Genomic DNA, 20177 nt, shown 5'->3' with positions numbered 1-20177 from the left:
CGTTTGGCACGGCGATTCATGCCGCGTCGACATGTCCAGCCTGTTCGCCTCGCGATGAGGTGGCCCTTTTGTTCCCTTGCGACGTGGAACGGCAGAAACCCCGCTGCCTGCCGTTGTCACCGTCAGAACTCAAAAGGTTCGGTTTCAAACTGCGAAATTCCTAAATCAGGGAGAAATCACGGGGTAGAAAGCCATGCTTCCATGCGGGAAATGTGGGGAAACGGCCAAATTTTACGGGTCAATGATAATGATTTGTAGTGTCCATTGCAACAGTTTCATGTCGACCACCCTATAGGATTATTATTAGCAAGTACTGTCCTTTTTTTTCATGCCGACCATACTGAACAAACATCGTTAAAAGTCTGAAATAAATTTAAAAAAATATATACATCAATGAGAACTTGCATTCCTGTGAGCTGGTTTCACCGGAAAGTACCTAATCATCCGAGGGCTTAGTGTCAGGCCTAAATGATAATGTCTTTCATTGTCCATTGCGACACTTGTACTATTTCCATGCCGACCACCCTGAAAGGAGCATTATTTTTTTCTCAAACAAGATTATCATCAACCACTCTGTACTCTACGGGTGGTTGGCTTCAGGATTGCCGATGAGGCATGGCGCGTCATTAGTGCTAGGTATACTTGTACTAGTATAGTGTCATCGCCTTGTCGACATGCAGCTGGACGGTACGACGTCAACCGAAACGTGACGTGGCCGACATACACGTCACAGTTTGGTTCGGCCGGTACTCTCGCGTGCACGACACGCGCGCCGGCCAATCGCAGGCTTCCGCGTGGCCCTGCCACGTAGTCCACATACCCCGGTGTCTACCGCGTATCCGTCTCTTCCTCTTCGGCTGTCGACTCGCCTTTCCTCGTCGGTCTTGGAGTCGGAGACCGAGCCGATTCCCGAATCTCGAGGCGGCGCCAGACAAATAGCCACCGCCCAACGGCCCAGGTGCGAACCGGCCCGACTAGAGAGACCCTGCGTCCTCCTTCCTGCGCCGCAATTCGCCCGAGCGACTTCGCGCGACTCCTTTCGCTCCCTCCTCCTCCTCCGGATTGCGGCGCGACGGCGGCCGTGAGCGCGCGGTGCTCCTCCTCCTCCTCCTCCACGCCCTCGCGCCCAGATCCGGCCCCCAATGGCGAGGAACCCGGCCTGCAGCGTCTACGTAGGTGAGCCCCCTTCGCGTCGCGCTCCCCTCCTGCGGTCCTGCCCGCGTAACCGCCGCGTCCCGTTTGGTTCGGATTGAATTAGATGCGTGCCCTAATTTCTAGGGGTTTGGTCGATGTGCGTCTCGGTGGTCGATTGATTAGTCGCGCTAGGGTTATAGTGCGTGCGGGGAGAAGTGTAGATTAGAACGGTGCAATTGCGATTCATCCCCTTTTGCGCTTTCAGGCTTGTTTAGTGCCTGCTATGTCTGAAGTATCACAATGTTATCCTGGTGCCACCGGTTGGTATTAGTAAAACAATTCTTCTGTGAGGGTGTTATCTGTTGTTGTACTTGTGGTTGTCGTTTGTTACATGTCAGCATGCGATGGTTATATAGTTCTAATTTGCCGGCCAAATGATTCCTGGTGAGCCATGACACTGCCATCTGTAGGTCGAGTTGCTAGTTATGTTGGTTGATAAAAAAAAACAGTAAACAACCTCGAAGGTTTGTTTCATGTTGCTGCAGTGTGCTCTGCAGGCATTGCAGTATAATTATCCTTAATGGTTGTGTTTTGGACAAAGAGCATTTCGAGTTTTGCACATGTATTTGGGGAATTACCTGACATGGAGACAAATTGACTCTTGCATTACCTGGAATAATAATCGCATAGCTGGGTCTGTTTGGGTAGCGCTCTTTTATCACTGTCTAGTTTTCTCGGTCACTTTCATAGGTTGTTACACTGTTGTTACACTCTGTTTGCTGTTCTGAGGCATCACTGATTCACTGTATGCATATCGTGTTCTCTCTGGGCAATCCTAGTGTTCGGTCCTTTTTCTATGATTTATGTAACATCCCTGTACACATCTTACTACAGTCTGTTGTATTACTTAAGCAATGTTTTGTGTTGTATTAATTCTATGACCTGTTTTTCTCAACAGGCAACTTGGATGAGAAGGTCCCTGAAAGAGTCTTGTATGAGATTCTTATTCAGGCCGGTCATGTAGTAGACCTACACATACCATGTGACAAAGAAACTGGGCGTCCCAAAGGTTTTGCTTTTGCTGAGTATGAGACAGAGGCAGTTGCTCAGTATGCTGTTAGACTTTTTTCAGGACTTGTTAGGCTTAATGGTAAAACACTTAAATTTGCGGTATGTTTCTTCTTTTGTAATCTTCAATATAGATATGCTACATCTGTACGATCATTACCTTGCAAATTAACACTGGTTACAAATTGCAACTTGATTGGAACACACTAATTGTTGCCCTTACTTCTTATAACCGTGTATACATATGTGTGTTCTGTATTAATATAAGCAAGGTCTAATCCCTAAATTCGTTCAATTTTGACAGCTTTCCGGACAAGACAAGCCGTCATCAAATGGCAATAATCCAGTAATGCCTAAACTCAACCCTATACCATTACCAAAGCAGCCTCAGTTTGTGCATTCTAGTGATACACTTGTGTCGCATAAACCAGCATATCCGGTGGTAAATGGTGGGATTCCACATAATGGTTTTTCACAAGGCTATCATCCTTACAATGTTCACCCTCAAGGTGAGGCTATTTCCTAGGTCTGTTTATACATATTCCAGGATACATGACTTGGTCTCATTGTGTTCTATTGTTTTCTCCTTTCACCAGCATTACCACCTCGACCCGTGCATGGGCACCGAGAGTTTGTCCATGGTACGTATGGTTACAACAGTCATGTATATGGTTCTGTTCTGAATGCTAGCTATGGAGGTTATGTTGTGAATGCTGTTGGTCATGGAGCTATGAGGCAACCAATTATTTACCCATCCTACTAGGCAGTAGGCACCAAAGAGTGGGAGCGGGTATACAAAGTATGCAGGTTAAATGTAGCTTCTTAGTTCCTTGAATTCTCAGTAGCATCTTGTTTGTAACCTTGCACTTCATTTCCATGCATGTATATAGGGCTGGTATATCCGTTTTATCAACAGTAAGTTGGCAACAGAAGGCTCTGCCCAGTACATTGTACACCCTTTGTACTTGTCTAGACGATAGCCTGCTAGATCTGTTCTCTTCCTTGGAAAATAAAGAAATGCAATAGCGGGGGCTGTTGCACCCCTGCTGACTCACGTATTAATGATCATATGCGTGGATGATTTGAGTTATTCCTAAAGTGCCTTGCTATGTACTCGAATGATCATTGCTGTTACTTACCCAGCAGATGTTGATGTCTCGGCTCCGAGGCCCCATATAATCATAAGTTCAAGTAAACTGTCCTATGTTTGTGTCCCTGCCTATCATCACAGAATTTAACCTCCATCAGGGACAACTAAATTTCTGGAATGCAATAGCACCTTGTTGTATTACTTGGCTCTATAGCTTTGTTGTTTGTGATTTCTGTGCTTAGGTGTCATTGCTTGGCTGGTATATCCGTTTTATCGACGGTAAATTGGCAACTGAAGGCTCTGCCCAGTACATCTCCTTCCTTTTCTTTAATCCCTGTCTAACAGATAGCTTGGTAGATCTTTTCTTTTCCTGGGAATCAAAGAAATGCAACATTGCTGGCCGTTTTCATGGCCTCTGGCTCGCGGATTAATGATCATATCAATGGATGATTTGAGTTATTATTCTTAAAGCTCCTTGTTGTGCACTCGAATGATCATTGCTCTTGCCCAGATTTCTCAGCTCTGGAGCCACGTATAATTATGAAGTCAAGTAACTTCCTGTGTTTGTGGCCCTGCTTATCAACACAGTTGAATCCCCATCATGGACAACTAAGTTTCTGGAATGTAGGCTTACCCACCAACCCTATATTGTTATTGTATTATACTCCCTCCGTTCCAAATTACTCGTCGTGGTTTTAGTTCAAATTGAACTAAAACCACAACGAGTAATTTGAAACGGAGGGAGTATATACTTGGCTCAATAGCTTCGTTGTTTTGTGATTTCTGTGCTAAGGTGTCATTGCTGGTTTTTGTCTTTTAGCCTAGAAACTTTGCTGTTAGGTGAAGGATAAAATATGTTGCGTGGTGTGTTGACAAGTTTGTTCTTTTTCCTACTAGTGATGTTCCACCTATCCTCTTATGTGTAATACTACTAACAGGTGACTTGTTCAGATTTGTCACTGTCCAGACCACCTAAAAACTAGCCTCTATGTTACTCTTGTGAAAGCACTAAATTTGACTCGTGAACGTTTTGACTCACCTAACCCCAAAGTATCTTATCATCGGACGAAAATTCTACAGCAAAAATACTTTTCTTCTCAAATCGCAACAGCAGACCCCTTAAAGCCTTCTCCAAGGCCGAAAACCACACTTGAAGGCATGCATCATTTTGCATCAAGATGGCGCGCTTCTCATTGCTTCCCTCCTCAAGTAAGTTAACTCTAATGCTCTACGTCTAGGGCTTCTTTCCTTGTCTGCTTGTTTATCCTTTAGCCACAACCGCCGTACAAGGCACATATCCTCTCTGCCTTTTCTGCTGCAGCTCCAACATTATATGAAAACCGAAATCATCTCTGCATAAAGACTGCTACTGCAGCAGCTTTACTCTGCGCCGTTTGTCTCCAAAACTTTTGCATCTCTCATCTGTGATACCAGCACATGTTGGTTTGAAGCTGCCCCTTGGCATTCCAAGGTCACAACCTCCACAGCCAGCCACGTACATGTAGTCTCTCCTCGACGCAAATCTTCCGAGTTTGCATGATCTCTCGCCGATCAAACCCGAGCGGCTTCGTCGTCTCAAGACTGGAGGCCATGAAGGAGGCCGCCGCCGGCGCCAGCGAAGGTGACGGCCTGGAGTCCAGCGTCTTCTTCTGCGTGGCCGTGACGTCCAGGGGCAAGGACAGGCTATCGTACTTCCGCTCCAGCGAGGTTGGCGAGGACGCGGAGGCGTCCCGTGCGCTGGCGGCGCTCTGCCTCGACCACGCGCCGGAGCACCACCAATGGCACCACCACACCTACGACGGCAGGCGCACGTTCGCGGTCCTTGCAGCTGACGACGGCCGCACGTACCTCGCCGTCGCGGAGCCCACGCCGGGCAGCACCGAGGTCGTCCGCTTCCTGGAGCGCGTCCGTGACACGTGCGGTTCCGCGCCGAGGAGGAGGCTGCGCGACGAAGCAGTGTCCGGCCTCGTGCGGCAGTTCGTGCAGACGCTGCAGGCCGGGACGAGCTCCTCCGCGGCTGCAAACTCGGTGATGCTCCCCGGCGACGGTTCATGGAGCGAGCACACGTCCGACAAGGACGAGGAGGCGCTGCCGGAGGAAGGCGCGCCACGCAGGCGGCCAGCACGGCCCTCCTGGAGGCGCACGTGGTGGCGGCGCCACGCCATGGCCGTGATCGGCGTGGACGTGGTGCTGTGCCTGGTGCTGTTCGGCGTGTGGATGGCGGTGTGCCATGGGTTCAGCTGCGTGCAGCGATGAAGCACATCATCTGAGATCGTGATTACGTGCATGTGCATACCGTCCACGAAGGCTTCTACGTCGTCTTTCTTATTGTACTTCACCAGCTAGCTAGCGACTAGCTAGATCCATCTAGGGAAGAAACTAAGCTCCGAGCTTAGCTTGTTGCTGCTCGACGATTAATTTAATTACCTCATGCTGAGAAACATATCGAGATATCTCATGCTTCGTTCATCGTCATGTGTAAAATCGTGGAAGTGGTCATCTTCATGTCCAAATAACAAATGGCAGAAGATTGTTGTGAATTGTCAGCTCATCTTTGGAACGATGCCGTGTCTTTCAGCGGGTCGCGGCATCTGTCGGCATGCAGCCGGCCTGTCACAAGTTTGTGCTATGCTACCGAAATTTGTTCAGGACTTTCAGGTGCACCAGAAAACAGTGCTCAATAGCGTACTGCTGCAGCTGTTCAAGTCCTCGGGAGGCAGCTTTCAAGCATCTGGCTCTGCTGCTTACGCACGTCTGCAGACGGCAACTCCATGAAATCTCTCTTGTCATGACAATGGCGCGATGCTTGTGATAATCCAGTAGAGAACAGCGTGAATTGCTTTTTTTTTTTGCTGAGGTATTTAGGGTGATTGTGTACTTTGTTTTTTGGGCCAGTGCTAGCCGCAAAGTACACAATGCAATGTATTTGGGCCATTTGCAGACCCATTGGGCCCAGGTACCGATAGTATCCGGCATGCGAGTCTATGGAGCGATTATACATGAAATAGCAGAACATAGGTCAAATTTTCATACTTGTAATATTGGTCATGAGTTTAGGAGCTTGAATGTCGAGGCTTACAAGCTTGCGAAGCATGCTTTATCCCTACCAGCTGGCCGGCATGTTTGGCTAGGTCAGCCGGATGGACTCTCTTTCATCCGTGTAAACATTGTGACGGAGTAATAAAAGCTTCGAAGTTTGTCTAAAAAAATGCGAGTTGTTGGCCTGGGGTAGTTGACGAATGATTCCAAAGAAAAAGGTAGTAGTTGATGAATGGCAATCAATCGAGACCGCCTACGAAAAAATAACTGACCCCTTTTTTACATAAACAATGCAAAAGAAAAAATAACCCTACCAACCTATGACTTTGACGGAAGATCTGCGTCAACTTTGTTGCTGTACCAGTACGAGCATCTCTTTTCCTCCAAAAAGAAACAATAAAAAAGTTAGAAAATGCGGCAACTTTCGCAGCTCGTTGCTGTCGAATTTGAACGAAACATATTTTTAAGAGAGAAGATCAGAATCTGAATTAAACGGGGCCATTCTAGGTGGGATTGAGCTGTGGCTTCTCTTGGGTAATCGGTGCATGGGTCCGGTGCTGGGAAACTAGGAACCCAAGGGCCTCATTTGGTTTGAAGGATTTTCATAAGAAAAACATAAAAACAAGAATCCCAGAGAAAAAATTCCTATAGATGCATTCGGTTTGTAGGAAATGCGTATAGGAATTTCATAGGAATACTATTCATTTCCTATGTTTTTGAAGAAAACTACACATTCACTTCAAGCTCATTTTACGCGTAGGAATGTGGCAAGTGAATTCATTAGGATGCCATCCTATCAAATTCCTATACTACTCATAATTCTTACGTTTTGGTTTCGTTCAAACCGAACGAGCCCTAGAATGAATAATCTTGCTGGGACATGGCGATCATATCAAGGTTAAGCAACTTGCTACTACCTAATGGACTTGTTCACCGCATACCTGGTGCTGCACCGGCTGGGATGCCAAGTAAAATCTTGCATTTGAAATGGGAAACTACATCAAGTACCCCCGCTGACACTGAGCAAGGCAAAGCTCCCTCTCTCTGGTAAAGAGCGGGCACGGCAACCCTTTGCCCGGCCATGGATCACGTGCAGTCATGATGATGATGGCCATCAAAACCAACAGTCGCGCTCGGTCACGAAGCTGCAGGCTGCCGGATGCGGCAGCGTGCGTCATGAATCGCTTTGCTACGCGTCAGAATAACGGTCTCGGGTCTCCTCCCCCAGATCTGTTGCCGTGGACTGTACCTGCTGGACTGGGCGCTAGCTGTGACTGCGACCGTCAGTATTCTATTGCTGGATCCATGGCGCTGTGTCGCTCAAGCTTTCCGCTGCCATGTTCTTCTCCTGCAACCTGCCGGTGGTGGTGGCGGTGGCGGTGGTGCGTCCGGTGATAGTGCTAGCTGTCGCCTCCCCCTCCGGTCAAACAAGCCTGGATCCCTCCCCATCCTTACAGTTGGAACCAGCTGCCACCGACTATTTTATACCGATGCCAGGCCCAGCCCCAGAGCGAGGTGAAAGCGCCGGAGGTTGTGTGTGAGAATGTTTGGTCTGGAACTGCAAAGCGGGCGGGACGGTTGATTGCTGGTAACACGGACGGTGGCCATGTTTCTCGGTTTCATTCAGATGATGCAAGAGTCTGGCTAAGAGTAAGGAGATCGTGCATGGTTAGGCTGGACGGATCATGCACGGCGTGGAGACGGAATCGTCAATTATGGATCCACGTCGTTGTCCTTGTGGACGCGCCCAGTTGCCTATATCTGTAGATTCTCGCCGTACGCTGTCCTCTAGCATAAAACGGGAACTGAACGAGGCGTCTTGTGCGCCGGCGTGGGAATCAATCAGAGCGAGATTACGGAACGGAAATACTGGTCACACCAGGGTGTAAACCCAGTCGGCATGTGAACGTGATCAGCTGGTAGTACTTGACTAATCAACAGCGTTAAGAATAGAATAGTTGCTTATTGATTAAGCTAATTAGGATTAAGTTAATTATTAGATAGGTTGCTTGGTTCTTAAGTAACCATGTACTTCCTTGGCTCTGAAGGTAACTATGTAATTCCTTGGCTCTCAAATAATTATGTGTTTACTTGACCGTCAAACACCATGTGTACTTCCGCCTGGGTATAAATACCCCACTTCTATCATCAATAAAGACTGATGGATTATCATTTGCTCCTCTCTCTCGTTTTACTTTCACACGTTATCAGCACTTTGCACTAACCGAGAGCGATTAGGCCAACGACAGGAAAAGACGGGCAGCGCAGCGGCGCTCGCGCATCTAGGCATCGCGCAACTCTCGGCCGTGGGCTGCACCGGCGCTATCCGGCGTTTTTGCGGTGAAGCAGCAAACCCCAACGCGGATGGCGACATCAGTCGCGGTGGCGCTCGCGTCTGCCGTTTGCGCCTGTACGCGCAGCGTCGACTCGCATCCTCGCGACCTCGAACTCAAGGCGTGGCCCTCGATGGCGCTCGGCGAGACATCGGCAGAGAAAAAGACGAACAAATAGAAAGAAGGAACATGAGAATTGGCACCCACGATCGATGGATTGAAAATCCAAACCAAGAAACGGAAGCACCCACATGGTATTTCTTTAGTTCGTCATGTTCATACCTCTAAATTACTTTGGACGCGGAACTGCGCGCTTGTTCATATAGTGCAACGGTCCAAGCAGCCATGGCCTTCGGCCTCGACATGGATGCGCTTCCACGCGTGATGGGCGGCTCCCCCGGAGCGACCAGCCATGACGCGGTTCCTCTCCTGTACCAGGCTGCGGCGCGAAGAGCTTCTACCGGCAAGGCGGCACCCTCCGGCCGGCGATGCCTCCAGGCGCGGTCGCGGAGGCCGTCAATGTCCGGCTCGCCGTAGGCGGCGTGCCGTCGTTCTGCAATCGGCGGCGACGGCTGGGTGAATCCCTAGCCGCACAGGAGAATTGGGGATTCTTATCCTCTTCGCTATTGTTTGATTAAGTCCTCAGACTTTATCTTGACTACGTATAAGTCCCTGTAAATTATGATACGGCCCTCAGGCTTACTATTTTCAGGATTTTAAACTTCAGGTTACTATTATTCACTTTTTAAGTCTCGGTTTTTTCAACACACGTTCAGACTAGACCATAGGTCCTATCCAAATGACATAAAAAATAATTATACATCAATTTGCATCATGTAAAGATACCTTTTGAAGCTCACATTTCTTCACATATTACATGAATGTGTATAATTTTGTATTTACATGTATTACCTCAGTAATACTATTGCAAACAGAATATTTTGCTTATATCAAAGATCTTATTCCTACGGAATTTAAGACATCATCTATGTTTTTACCCCTAGCATTACATGCGATTTGTGACAACAACTACGATTTTGCAATAGAAATCAATTTTCTTGCAAATCTGAATGAAATTCTAATAAGAATTATAAATTGTCATACTTAATATGACAAGCTCAAAGTTTATTTGTGAATCACAAGATAATGATGACATCTACTGCACAATTTGCAGATTATTCATCAATACTGTGAGGTCTACGTCTTGTCATTTTAACAAGATGACTACCTTCAATGTGCTCTTCCAAATATATTAATGTAACTACCCAAAATTTATTCGAGAATCACAAGGTATTGGTGGCATCTACTGTGAACTTTTGCAGATTATCCACTACTATTGTGAGGTCTGCATCATGTCATCCTGACATCTGACTACCTTCAAAGTGATTTTCTTAAATATAGCATAGCATAAGGTAATAGAGATATGAACATCTATTGACAAAAGTCAGATTATGTTTTCTATTACTGTGAGATCTACACCATATTGGTCATATTGGTGATTATCTTCAAAGTGTTATCCTATATAAATTGAGGTCTGCACATATGGTTAAAAAGCATCACATATGGTTAAAAAGCATCAGCTATTGCAAGATTTGCTCTTCTGAAACAATTGTTGTTGTTCACTAAAATGATTTACTATCATAGTAAATTCATGTATGATCATTAGATAGTGCATGTATTATCTACCAAATATCAGTTATCCAAGCCTCATTCTGCTTGAATAAGTCTTAGAGAATTACGCAAATATATGCATACCCCGATAATTACCTTCTATTACATTGGTTAAATACATGGCAGTTGAGCCTATGATATGTCATTATTTCTAATAGTAGTGTCGCCCATCAATCAAGATGGATACCATAATTTATAGCAACAAATAAGTGTCTCAACACTGTTGCAAGGTCCACATCTTATTGTGGTTATACTGTCATAGTGACTAACCAATGATAAACATGAAAAGTTTGTGTGTTTTGGCAGTGACTCCGAAGTCACATATTTTCTCAAGAGTGAAGTCCAAAACATTAGCAATGATTTCATCACATGTGTTGTATTGAAGGATACACTCAGGTTCACCAAGGATCAGCTTGGCCATATGATTGTTCTCAAACAAATCATTTTATCCATAGATATTAAATAAAATAAATGCATGAGTATTTTCATGTAACGCATGCTTGACATTTCCAAATGCAACAAATTCATGATTAGGTGGGAGTATTTATTTTAAGATGATTCATGACATCAGTCATTCCACGTGTGGCATTTCTGCCACCATAACCCCACGTTGGAAAAATGACATGGCTATTCTAGCCAAATATGTACATATGCATTTTATATGTCATAAACATCACATAGTTCTCAAACTAAGTACATAATGGATGAATATTTATTCATCTCAAATATTTTCCTTTAGAGAAAAATGTTACTATGAGCACACAACAGATGATCACCCATTTGTCTACCACTGCTCACAATTCTGTCACTTAATCAACTTCAAGTTGAAATCTTGTGATCAATGTTGGAAATATTCCCTAGAGGCAATAATAAAAGTATTATTATTATATTTCTTTGATCATGATAATTGTCTTTATTCATGCTATAACTGTATTATCCGGAAATCGTAATACACGTGTGAATACATAGACCATAATATGTCCCTAGTAAGCCTCTAGTTGACTAGCTCGTTGATCAACAGATAGTCATGGTTTCCTGGCTATGGACATTGGATGTCATTGATAACGGGATCACATCATTAGGAGAATGATGTGATGGACAAGACCTAATCCTAAGCATAGCACAAGATCGTGTAGTTCGTTTGCTAGAGCTTTTCCAATGTAAAGTATCTTTTCCTTTGACCATGAGATCGTGTAACTCCCGGATACCGTAAGAATGCTTTGGGTGTATCAAACGTCACAATGTAACTGGGTGACTATAAAGGTGCATTACAGGTATTTCCGAAAGTGTCTGTTGGGTTGACACGGATCGAGACTGGGATTTGTCACTCCATATAACGGAGAGGTATCACTGGGCCCACTCGGTAATGCGTCATCATTATGAGCTCAAGGTGACCAAGTGGTTGATCACGGGATCATGCATTACGGTACGAGTAAAGTGACTTGCCGGTAACGAGACTGAACAAGGTATTGGGATACCGACGATCGAGTCTCGGGCAAGTAACATACCGATTGACAAAGGGAATTGTATACGGGGTTGATTAATCCTCGACATCGTGGTTCATCCGATGAGATCATCGCGGAGCATGTGGGAGCCATCATGGGTATCCAGATCCCGCTGTTGGTTATTGACCGGAGAGTCGTCTCGGTCATGTCTGCATGTGCCGGGGTTTCTGATCCACGGGCACCTATGGGACCGGCGGACCGGGTCCCTTTTGGTTCGGCGGGGGGCGGAGGTCGCGCAAAGAGCAGATCGAGGCGAAGCACGCGAGCGATTTACCCAGGTTCGGGCCGCACGGATGCGTAAAACCCTACTCCTGCTTTGTGGATTGGTATTGATTTCTAGCTCGGGAGCGAGATCGAGCGTGAGTGTGTGGAATTGCTGAACCCCTCTCTACGTTGCCCCGGGCCTTCTTTTATATGCTCAAGGGGTTACCGACATAGGGCAACGGAGGGCAAAAATGGAAAAAGGGGTGCCGTGGGTAGGCACAGCTAGGTGCTGTAGTAGGCACAGCTAGCTGCTACAGTGTTATCATACCTAACCCTAACGGCAGGGGACAAGGGCATTAAATGCCCGTTTGTGTCGCCTAGACAACACCGAAAGGGACCGCTAGGGACGCCACCGTCTTGCCACGATGGTTGTCTTGTCAGCGCCTGCGTGCCACCGCACGCCCCTAGCTGCACAGCCTCCTGCCACGTGCGCTTGGGAGGGGCCCCGGAGTGACACGTGGGTGGATGTGCTGGAGCGCGGGCGTGGAGTGGGGGCTTGCCGCGGCAAGCGCCTTGCCGCGGCCGTCGACTTGTCGCTTCCGGGAGCTTGTCGCTCACCGGGCCTTGCCGGGGCGCGTAGCGCGCCGCGGCAAGTTCCTTGGAATGCCTTGCATGGCCTTCCCGGCAAGCACCTCCTACCGGGGCCTTGGGATGCTTCTGATGGCCTTCCCGGCAAGCTCCTCTTGCCGGGGTCTTGCCTTCTTCCCGGCAAGCTCCTCTTGCCGGGGTCTTGTCTTGAGTACTTTGTTCTTGAATGGTCTTCAAAGGGACCACGGAGGATCTTGGCGGTGACCTGGCAGGCCTTGCCGCGGGACGCTGCGACTGCCCGTGCACAAGTTCGGGGTACTAAGGGTACCCCTACTTTAGTACACCGACAGGAGCCCCCGGGCCTGGGCCTGACACGGTGCCGAGCGCTGTTGGGCCAGGCCCAAAACAGTGCACGGGCACGCGCGGCCTAGGTTACGCCGAATCTTCCTCCGCATCCATCGCGCACGCCCGGAACGGCACGCGTCAAACGCGGCGTCGTGGGTGACGTGGGCGGCGCGGGCGCGCGGGGCTGAGCCCCGCGAGCGTGCGTCAAGCCATGATGAAGGGGAACGGCCCACGCCCTCTTCTCCAAGCAGAGATAGGCGTGGGGGCATGGCGCATTTACTGGACGGGGCCGGCGTGTGGTTTTCGAAGCGCCCACTCCTCGAGATTACGGGGTAGGGCGAGGCCGCCCCATCCGTCGCCTCAGTTCTGCATCTCCGCCACGCGGCTCCCATGCACTTGGGATCGCGGACGGCGGGAGCGGGAACCTGGGCCGTTGCAAGCAGAGGGGGCGGGTCGGCCCGCCTCCCTGCTCTTCTCGTGCCTTGATTCGCCGAGCGGGGCGGCTGGGCTCCCACTTCGCTCCTTTATAAGGAGCGGGAAGGAAGCACCGAAGCCTGCACCCTCTCGTCTCCTCCTTTCTTCAGCTTCTGCTCCCCTTTCTCTCATTCGCCATGGAGAAAGGGAATCCTGGGCCTTCATCGGTGGCGGCGAGGGTCGCCGCCAGACAGCGCACCCTCCCCTTTTCCTCGCTCGTGGTGGCAGAGCCAGCCGTAAGGGGAAGAGGGAGGGGGCGAGGTCGTGGACGAGGTCGAGGACGAGGTCAAGGCGCTCGGGGAAGGGGGGGACGGGGCGACGCGCCAGCTTCGCCCCCGCCGGCGGCTCCTCCCCCCGCGGCGGTCCATATAGGGGACAACCCTTGCGAGTTCTTCGTCAAGCTGCGCCGGGCGCCTCGTCGTCGCCTCCGGCTTCCGGCTCCGTTCGCGAACGCGATGGAGTCGGTCCCGCCCGAAACTCTGAGATTACACATGAGGGGCTGTGGGATCAGCGGCACGCGAGTCCGCGTGGTGTTCCCAGCCCCTAGTGTGATGTATCTCGATCGAGGGTGGAAGACGTTCGCCCGCATCCACAGCTTGACGGGGGGACTCACCCTCCATTTTAAGCTGGTGGAGGGCGATCTCCTCTCCGTCAAAGTCTTCGGGTGCTTTGGCACCCGGGCGAAGTGCTGCGTGGACAACTCCTCCGATAGCGAAGGCTCCTCCTCGAGCGAGAGTGACGAGGAGGAGAGCGGCAGTGATGGTGAGGGTGGCGGGCGGCAGGACGGCGGCTCTGACTAGGTGTCGGGCGCCGTCTCGTGCGGCACCGGCGACCCTATCATCCGCGGCGCCGGCTTCTTGAACTCCCCGGGGGCGTCTCCTTGGGCGGCTGGCGTAGGGAGGCCGCGGAAGGGGAAGAGGGCTGGCGACAAGGCCGTCAGGTCGGAGTACGAGGGCGTGGTGCCCTCGACAGCGTGCTGACGTCCTGCCGCCCCTCCTTCGCACCCTTCTCCCGGCGTCGCCATCACCGCCCGGCCCCCGGGATGTTCTCTTGGTGTCTTCTGGCACCTGTAGCTCGCCCCGGCGCCCCTTCCCCCTTTTCGCCTCCTTGATCTACCTCCTGAAGAGAGGGACAGGAAAGGGATTACGGGCACCTTATCTTTTTAATTGTAAGCCTTCGGGCCTTAGCTGTATCTAAAACTTGTAATCCTCTCTTTCATGTTTTTCATCCTCTATGGATTGTACCTGTACGGGATGTTTTTTAATGAAAAGGGGATGTTTGCCGGGTTATTTGCCTCGCGGGTCGAACCCACGCCAAGGAGCAACTCCTTAGTATCCCTCGGACAGACATTCCCGGCAACAGGCCCTGCCGCCTTCCCACGTCGCTTCGACCGCTCTCACGCCTTTGACGGAGGCGGGAACGAGGTGGGTGCGGCCTCCTCGTTTCATCCCTTTGCTGTCGCGGCTACGACCAAACTTGGCCCCGGGAACGCACTCCAGGGCCTAGAGTCGGGGGAGCACGGCAGTTTATGGGAAGAAACGCGGTTTCACATTCCCCAGTCCATAAGAGGATGCATGAAGAGGGATGAAAGACTTATCTGATTTGCAGCCCCCGGCAATTCTGGCTTGCCGGGGGTGATATCTTGGCATCCGCAGCCCCCGGTGTTCTTGCCGGGGCCCAGGTGCCAGCGCGCCCTTCTTCTCCTTTTCGTCTCCAGGTGGTCTGGCCAGGACGTGCGAGCCCTGCGAACGAAGGAAAAGCAAAGGGACGGACACTCGACCTCTAAGCTAGGGGTTAGCCGCTGTTAGGGACTATCGACCCTAACCAAGGACGAGACTCAGACTCAACCTAGCATGCATGCTATAGCCCCCGGGGTATGCAGCGCTTCATTTTCTGGTGCTCAGGGTCTGCGCCTGGCTCTGTACAGAGGTTTACATGCAACAGCGGCAAGACTCGTACAGAAAGGTGGTTGCCGGACGGGGTCCGACAACCGCGCCTTACGGGTAAAACTTACGAAGATGCTCGATGTTCCAGGAGTTGCTCACTGGGAGGCCATCTTCGGTCTCAAGGCGGACAGCGCCAGGCCTTGTGACTCGTTTCTCCCGGTAAGGGCCTTCCCACTTCGGCGTCAACTTGTTGGAATTCTTGGCCGACTGAACGCGCCGAAGAACAAGGTCACCTTCCTCGAGACTCCTGGCATTGACTCTGCGGCTGTGGTAGCGACGCAGAGTTTGCTGGTAGCGAGCAGCTCGCACAGCAGCCTGGAGACGATCTTCCTCAAGGAGCAGCGCGTCATCTTGCCGCAGCCGCTCTTGCTCAAGCTCATCGTAAGCGAGCACTCGAGGTGACCCGTATACGAGTTCCGTGGGGGTAACTGCCTCTGCTCCATAGACTAGAGCAAAGGGTGTCTGTCCGGTGGCTCGATTTGGCGTCGTTCTGATCGACCAAAGAACCACCGGTAGCTCCTCGATCCAGTTTCTTCCGCACTTGTGCAGCCTGTCGAAAGTTCTGGTCTTGAGCCCGCGCAGCACCTCAGCATTTGCCCTCTCCGCTTGACCGTTGCTCCTTGGGTGAGCAACAGAAGCGAAGCAGACTTTGGCGCCGAGATCTTGGATGTACTGCATGAAGGCGTGGCTCGTGAACTGTGTGCCGTTGTCGATGATTATCCGGTTAGGGATCCCGAAGCGGCAAACAATCGACCTGAAGAACTTGACGGCTGACTGTCCGGTCACCTTCCTCACTGGTTCCACTTCTGGCCACTTTGTGAACTTGTCGATTGCGACGTACAAGTACTCAAAGCCCCCGACAGCTCGGGGGAAGGGGCCGAGGATGTCGAGCCCCCAGACCAAAAATGGCCAGGATAAAGGGATCGTCTGGAGAGCTTGAGCTGGCTGGTGTATCTGCTTGGAATGGAACTGGCACGCTTCACACTTGGTTACTTGTGCAGTTGCATCCTGGAGGGCTGTTGGCCAGAAGAAACCTTGCCGGAATGCTTTGCCGACGAGTGCTCTTGCGCCAATGTGGTGACCACATATGCCTCCGTGTATCTCTGCCAACAGCTTATGTCCGTCTTCCCGGGGAATGCACCTCAATTTCACATCGTTGAGTCTTCTTCTGTACAGCGTCTTGTCGACGAACTGGTACATACTTGACTGCCGGGCTACTCTTTCGGCTTCTTCTTGCTCTTCGGGAAGTTCTCCTGTCTGAAGGAAACGGACAATCTGCTGCGCCCATGTTGGAGCCTGTGGCTCGACAACAAGGACTAAAGGCAACTCTGCTGCTGCGGGAACGTCCGCTTCTACGGCGAGAAGCTGTGTCTCTGCCGGAGCTTGACGTTCCGCGACAAGCTTGCCGGGAGCTTCAGCTTCAACGGAACAAACCCTAGGGCTTGCCAGAGCATCTGGCTCACCGGCGCTCTTGGCGTTGATCTTGGAGGTTGCTGCGGGAATATCTGCTTCTACGGCGAGAAGCTGTGTCTCTGCCGGAGCGTGACATCCCGCGACAAACTTGCCGGGAGCTTCTGCTTCAACGGAACAAACCCTGGGGTTTGCCGGAGCATCTCGCTCCTTAGCGCCTTCGGTGTTGATCTTGGAGACCTTCTCGGCGGCGGCTTCGGGAAGCTCTGCCGGCAGGTAGTCACCAGGAATCAACTTCCTCTTCTTGCTTTGTCCAGTTGATGGTGTTACGGACGGTTGAGTCAGCTTGAGCACAAAGGTCCCTGGTTCCACAGGTAACTTAAGTGTGGCGCACTTTGACAGGCCATCAGCAATGGCGTTCTGAGTTCTCGGAACGTGCTACATTTGCAGGCCGTCAAAGCGCTCTTCTAGCTTTCTCACTTCGTCGACGTAAGCTTCCATCAACGGACTCTGATAATTCTTGCTACTTGGCGGACGACAAGCTGTGAGTCACCCCTGACAATGAGCTTCTTAATCCCAAGGTCTGCCGCGATCCTGAGACCGGCAAGCAATCCCTCATACTCTGCAGTATTGTTTGTTGCTTGCTCCTTGGGAAAGTGCATCTGGACTATGTACTTGAGGTGCTCTCCGGTGGGCGCGATAAGCAGCACACCAGCGCCGGCGCCTTGCAGCGAGAAAGCACCATCAAAGTACATCAGCCACTCTTTGCTCGCTTCTTTGTCGGGGATGCTCGTCTCCGGGATTTCTTCGTCCGGAGTTGGCGTCCATTCCGCTATGAATTCTGCCAATGCTCTGCTCTGGATAGTTGAAGTGCTTTCAAACTTGAGACCAAAGCTTGACAGTTCCAGTGCCCACTCAACAATCCTGCCTGTCGCTTCAGGATTCTGCAGTATCCTCTTCAGCGGAAAGCGAGTGACCACTGTGATCTCATGTGCTTGGAAGTAATGGCGCAGCTTTCTCGAGGCCATGAGAAGGCCGAAAAGCAGTTTCTGCACACCAGAGTACCTTGACCTAGCCCCCTGCAAGAGGGAACTGACAAAGTAAACTGGGCGCTGCACCGTTTTCTTCCGTATCTCCTCGTGTATCAGCGCGGGTTCATCTTTGTCGGGACCAGAGCTTGTCGGGGAAGCGCCCTGCTTGTCGCTGGATGCGCTTGCCGCGGTTGCTGGCTCATCATCCGCCTCCCTCTCTGCCACTAACGCAGCACTAACCACTTGTTGGTTGCCGCTATGTACAGCAGCAACTTCTCTTGTGGCTTAGCGTGCGACAAGTATTGGAGGGGAGGACAGGTATCTCTTCAGGTCTTGCAGCGCAGCCTCCGCTTCCGGAGTCCATTTCATTGGACCTGCCTTTTTCAATAATTTGAAAAACGGCAGGGCGCGCTCAGCAGACCGAGAGATAAACCTGCTGAGAGCAGCCACGCAACCGGCAAGTTTCTGTACATCCTTGACGCGCTTTGGTGCTTCAATCTGCTCAATGGCCTTGATCTTGTCGGGATTGGCTTCAATTCCCCGCTGAGACACGAAGAACCCGAGAAGCTTGCCGGAGGGAACTCCAAACACACACTTCTCTGGGTTGAGCTTGAGGCTGATCTTGCGCAGATTTGCAAAAGTCTCGTCCAAGTCTTGGATCAGGGTTGCTCTGTCCTTGCTCTTGACCACTATATCATCCATGTAGGCTTCCACATTTCTGTGTATTTGTGGCTCAAGAGCAATATGGACTACTCTTGCAAATGTCGAACCAGCATTCTTTAATCCAAAAGGCATCCGTACGAAGCAGTACGTGCCACATGGAGTAATAAATGCGGTCTTCTCTTCATCCTCCTCTGCCATGAAGATCTGATGATACCCGGAGTACGCATCAAGAAACGAAAGCAAATCACATCCATGTGGAGTCAACAATCTGGTCAATGCGCGGCAAAGGAAATGGGTCTTTGGGACAAGCTTTGTTAACATCGGTGAAATCGATGCAAAGCCTCCATTTCCCGTTTGCCTTGCGCACGACTACAGGATTGGCCAACCACGTGGGATGGAGCACTCCTTTGACGAGGCCTGCCGCTTCCAGTTTCTTGATTTCCTCCGCAATGAATTCTTGGCGCTCCAACGCCTGCTTCTGGACTTTCTGCTTGACGGGCCGCGCATGAGGACAGACGGCAAGGTGGTGCTCAATCACTTTCCTGGGAACACCGGGGATGTCAGACGGTTGCCATGCAAACACGTCGACGTTCGCCCGCAGGAAAGCAACGAGCGCGCTTTCCTATTTAGGGTCAAGCGTGGCACTGATGGTGAAGGTACCACCAGCGCCATCCTCCTTGGCGGACACCTTCTTCGTCTCTGGCGGAGCCGCCATCGTCTTCTTGTGCTTGCCGGTGAAGCTCGATGGTGCGTCCTCGACGGCAGCGCAGCACTCCAAAGAGGCGCGCTTGCCGGAGTGGGCACCAGAGCTTTTGCCGGACTTGGTCTTCTTGCCGGTGGAGCTCGATGGTGCGTCTTCGACGGCAGTGCAGCACTCCGAAGAGGTACGCTTGCCGGAGTGGGCATCAGAGCTCTTGCCGGACTCGGTCTTCTTGCCGGTGGAGCTCGATGGTGCGTCCTCGACGGCAGCGCAACACTCCGAAGAGGTACGCTTGCCGGAGTGGGCATCAGAGCTCTTGCCGGACTTGGCCTTCTTGGTCCCGGGAGCTTCAGCGGCAAGTGGATCGCGGTCTGCCGTGGCTGCTGCTTCCCGGTAGATCTTGTCGGCACAGATAAGAGCGTCCTTCTGGTCGCCAGGGACAGAAATGACGCTTATCGGGCCTGGCAACTTCAGCACGTTATACGCGTAGTGAGAGGCCTCCATGAACTTGGCGAGTGCTGGACGGCCAAGTATCCCGTTGTAAGGCAACGGGATATCGGCAACGTCGAACGTGACCCTCTCAGTCCTGAAGTTTAACTCGCTGCCGAACGTTACCGGCAGCGTGACCTTCCCCTTCGGCTTGCTCCTTCCCGGGTTGATTCCTTGGAATGTGCCGGTCTCTTCGAGCTCGCCGTCAGGGATCTGGAGTTTTCGGAGCACAGCGGAGGAGATCAGGTTTAAGCCGGCCCCGCCGTCAACTAGCATCTTGGTGACCTTGAGGTTGCGGATAGTTGGTGAAACCAACATCGGCAGACACCTGACCGCGGTTGTGCGATCAGGGTGGTCCTCAATGTCAAAGATGATAGGCGTGCTGGACCACTTCAGAAGCTTGCGCGATTCGATGGGTGGTTCCGCTGCATTGACTTCCCGCACCCACTGTTTGAGTTGGCGGTGCGAGGTATGCAGGGAAGCACCC

The 20177-nt window shown here is 51.0% G+C and overlaps 2 protein-coding genes across 2 annotated transcripts; both read left to right on the top strand.

Annotated features, from left to right (window-relative positions):
• The first annotated feature begins 868 nt into the window (after positions 1 to 868).
• On the top strand, positions 869 to 3264 carry LOC125545466 (splicing regulator RBM11-like). The gene is made up of 4 exons (XM_048709411.1): positions 869 to 1176; positions 2093 to 2304; positions 2507 to 2711; positions 2799 to 3264. Exons 1-4 carry the CDS (start codon positions 1143 to 1145, stop codon positions 2963 to 2965), a joined length of 618 nt encoding a protein of 205 aa, XP_048565368.1. The 5' UTR covers positions 869 to 1142; the 3' UTR covers positions 2966 to 3264.
• A 154-nt stretch (positions 3265 to 3418) lies between these two features.
• Positions 3419 to 5832, top strand: LOC125545465 (phytolongin Phyl1.2-like). Its single transcript, XM_048709410.1, has 2 exons — positions 3419 to 4501; positions 4614 to 5832. Exon 2 carries the CDS (start codon positions 4829 to 4831, stop codon positions 5546 to 5548), a length of 720 nt encoding a protein of 239 aa, XP_048565367.1. The 5' UTR covers positions 3419 to 4501; positions 4614 to 4828; the 3' UTR covers positions 5549 to 5832.
• Positions 5833 to 20177: the final 14345 nt, after the last annotated feature.

Source organism: Triticum urartu, chromosome 3 (assembly GCF_003073215.2).
Source record: "Triticum urartu cultivar G1812 chromosome 3, Tu2.1, whole genome shotgun sequence".
In the NCBI taxonomy this organism is placed as follows: domain Eukaryota; kingdom Viridiplantae; phylum Streptophyta; class Magnoliopsida; order Poales; family Poaceae; genus Triticum; species Triticum urartu.
The sequence above is the reverse complement of the archived record's forward strand: the minus strand, read 5'-3'. Positions and strand labels throughout refer to the sequence as shown.

Bases quoted from the DNA above. Each gene is read 5' to 3' on its own strand.
- LOC125545466 (XM_048709411.1), top strand. From the start codon at position 1,143: ATGGCGAGGAACCCGGCCTGCAGCGTCTACGTAG. The intron at 1,177-2,092 runs GTGAGCCCCCTT...TTTTCTCAACAG, and splicing joins GGCCTGCAGCGTCTACGTAG to GCAACTTGGATGAGAAGGTC. The intron at 2,305-2,506 runs GTATGTTTCTTC...CAATTTTGACAG, and splicing joins GTAAAACACTTAAATTTGCG to CTTTCCGGACAAGACAAGCC.
- LOC125545465 (XM_048709410.1), top strand. From the start codon at position 4,829: ATGATCTCTCGCCGATCAAACCCGAGCGGCTTCGTCGTCTCAAGACTG.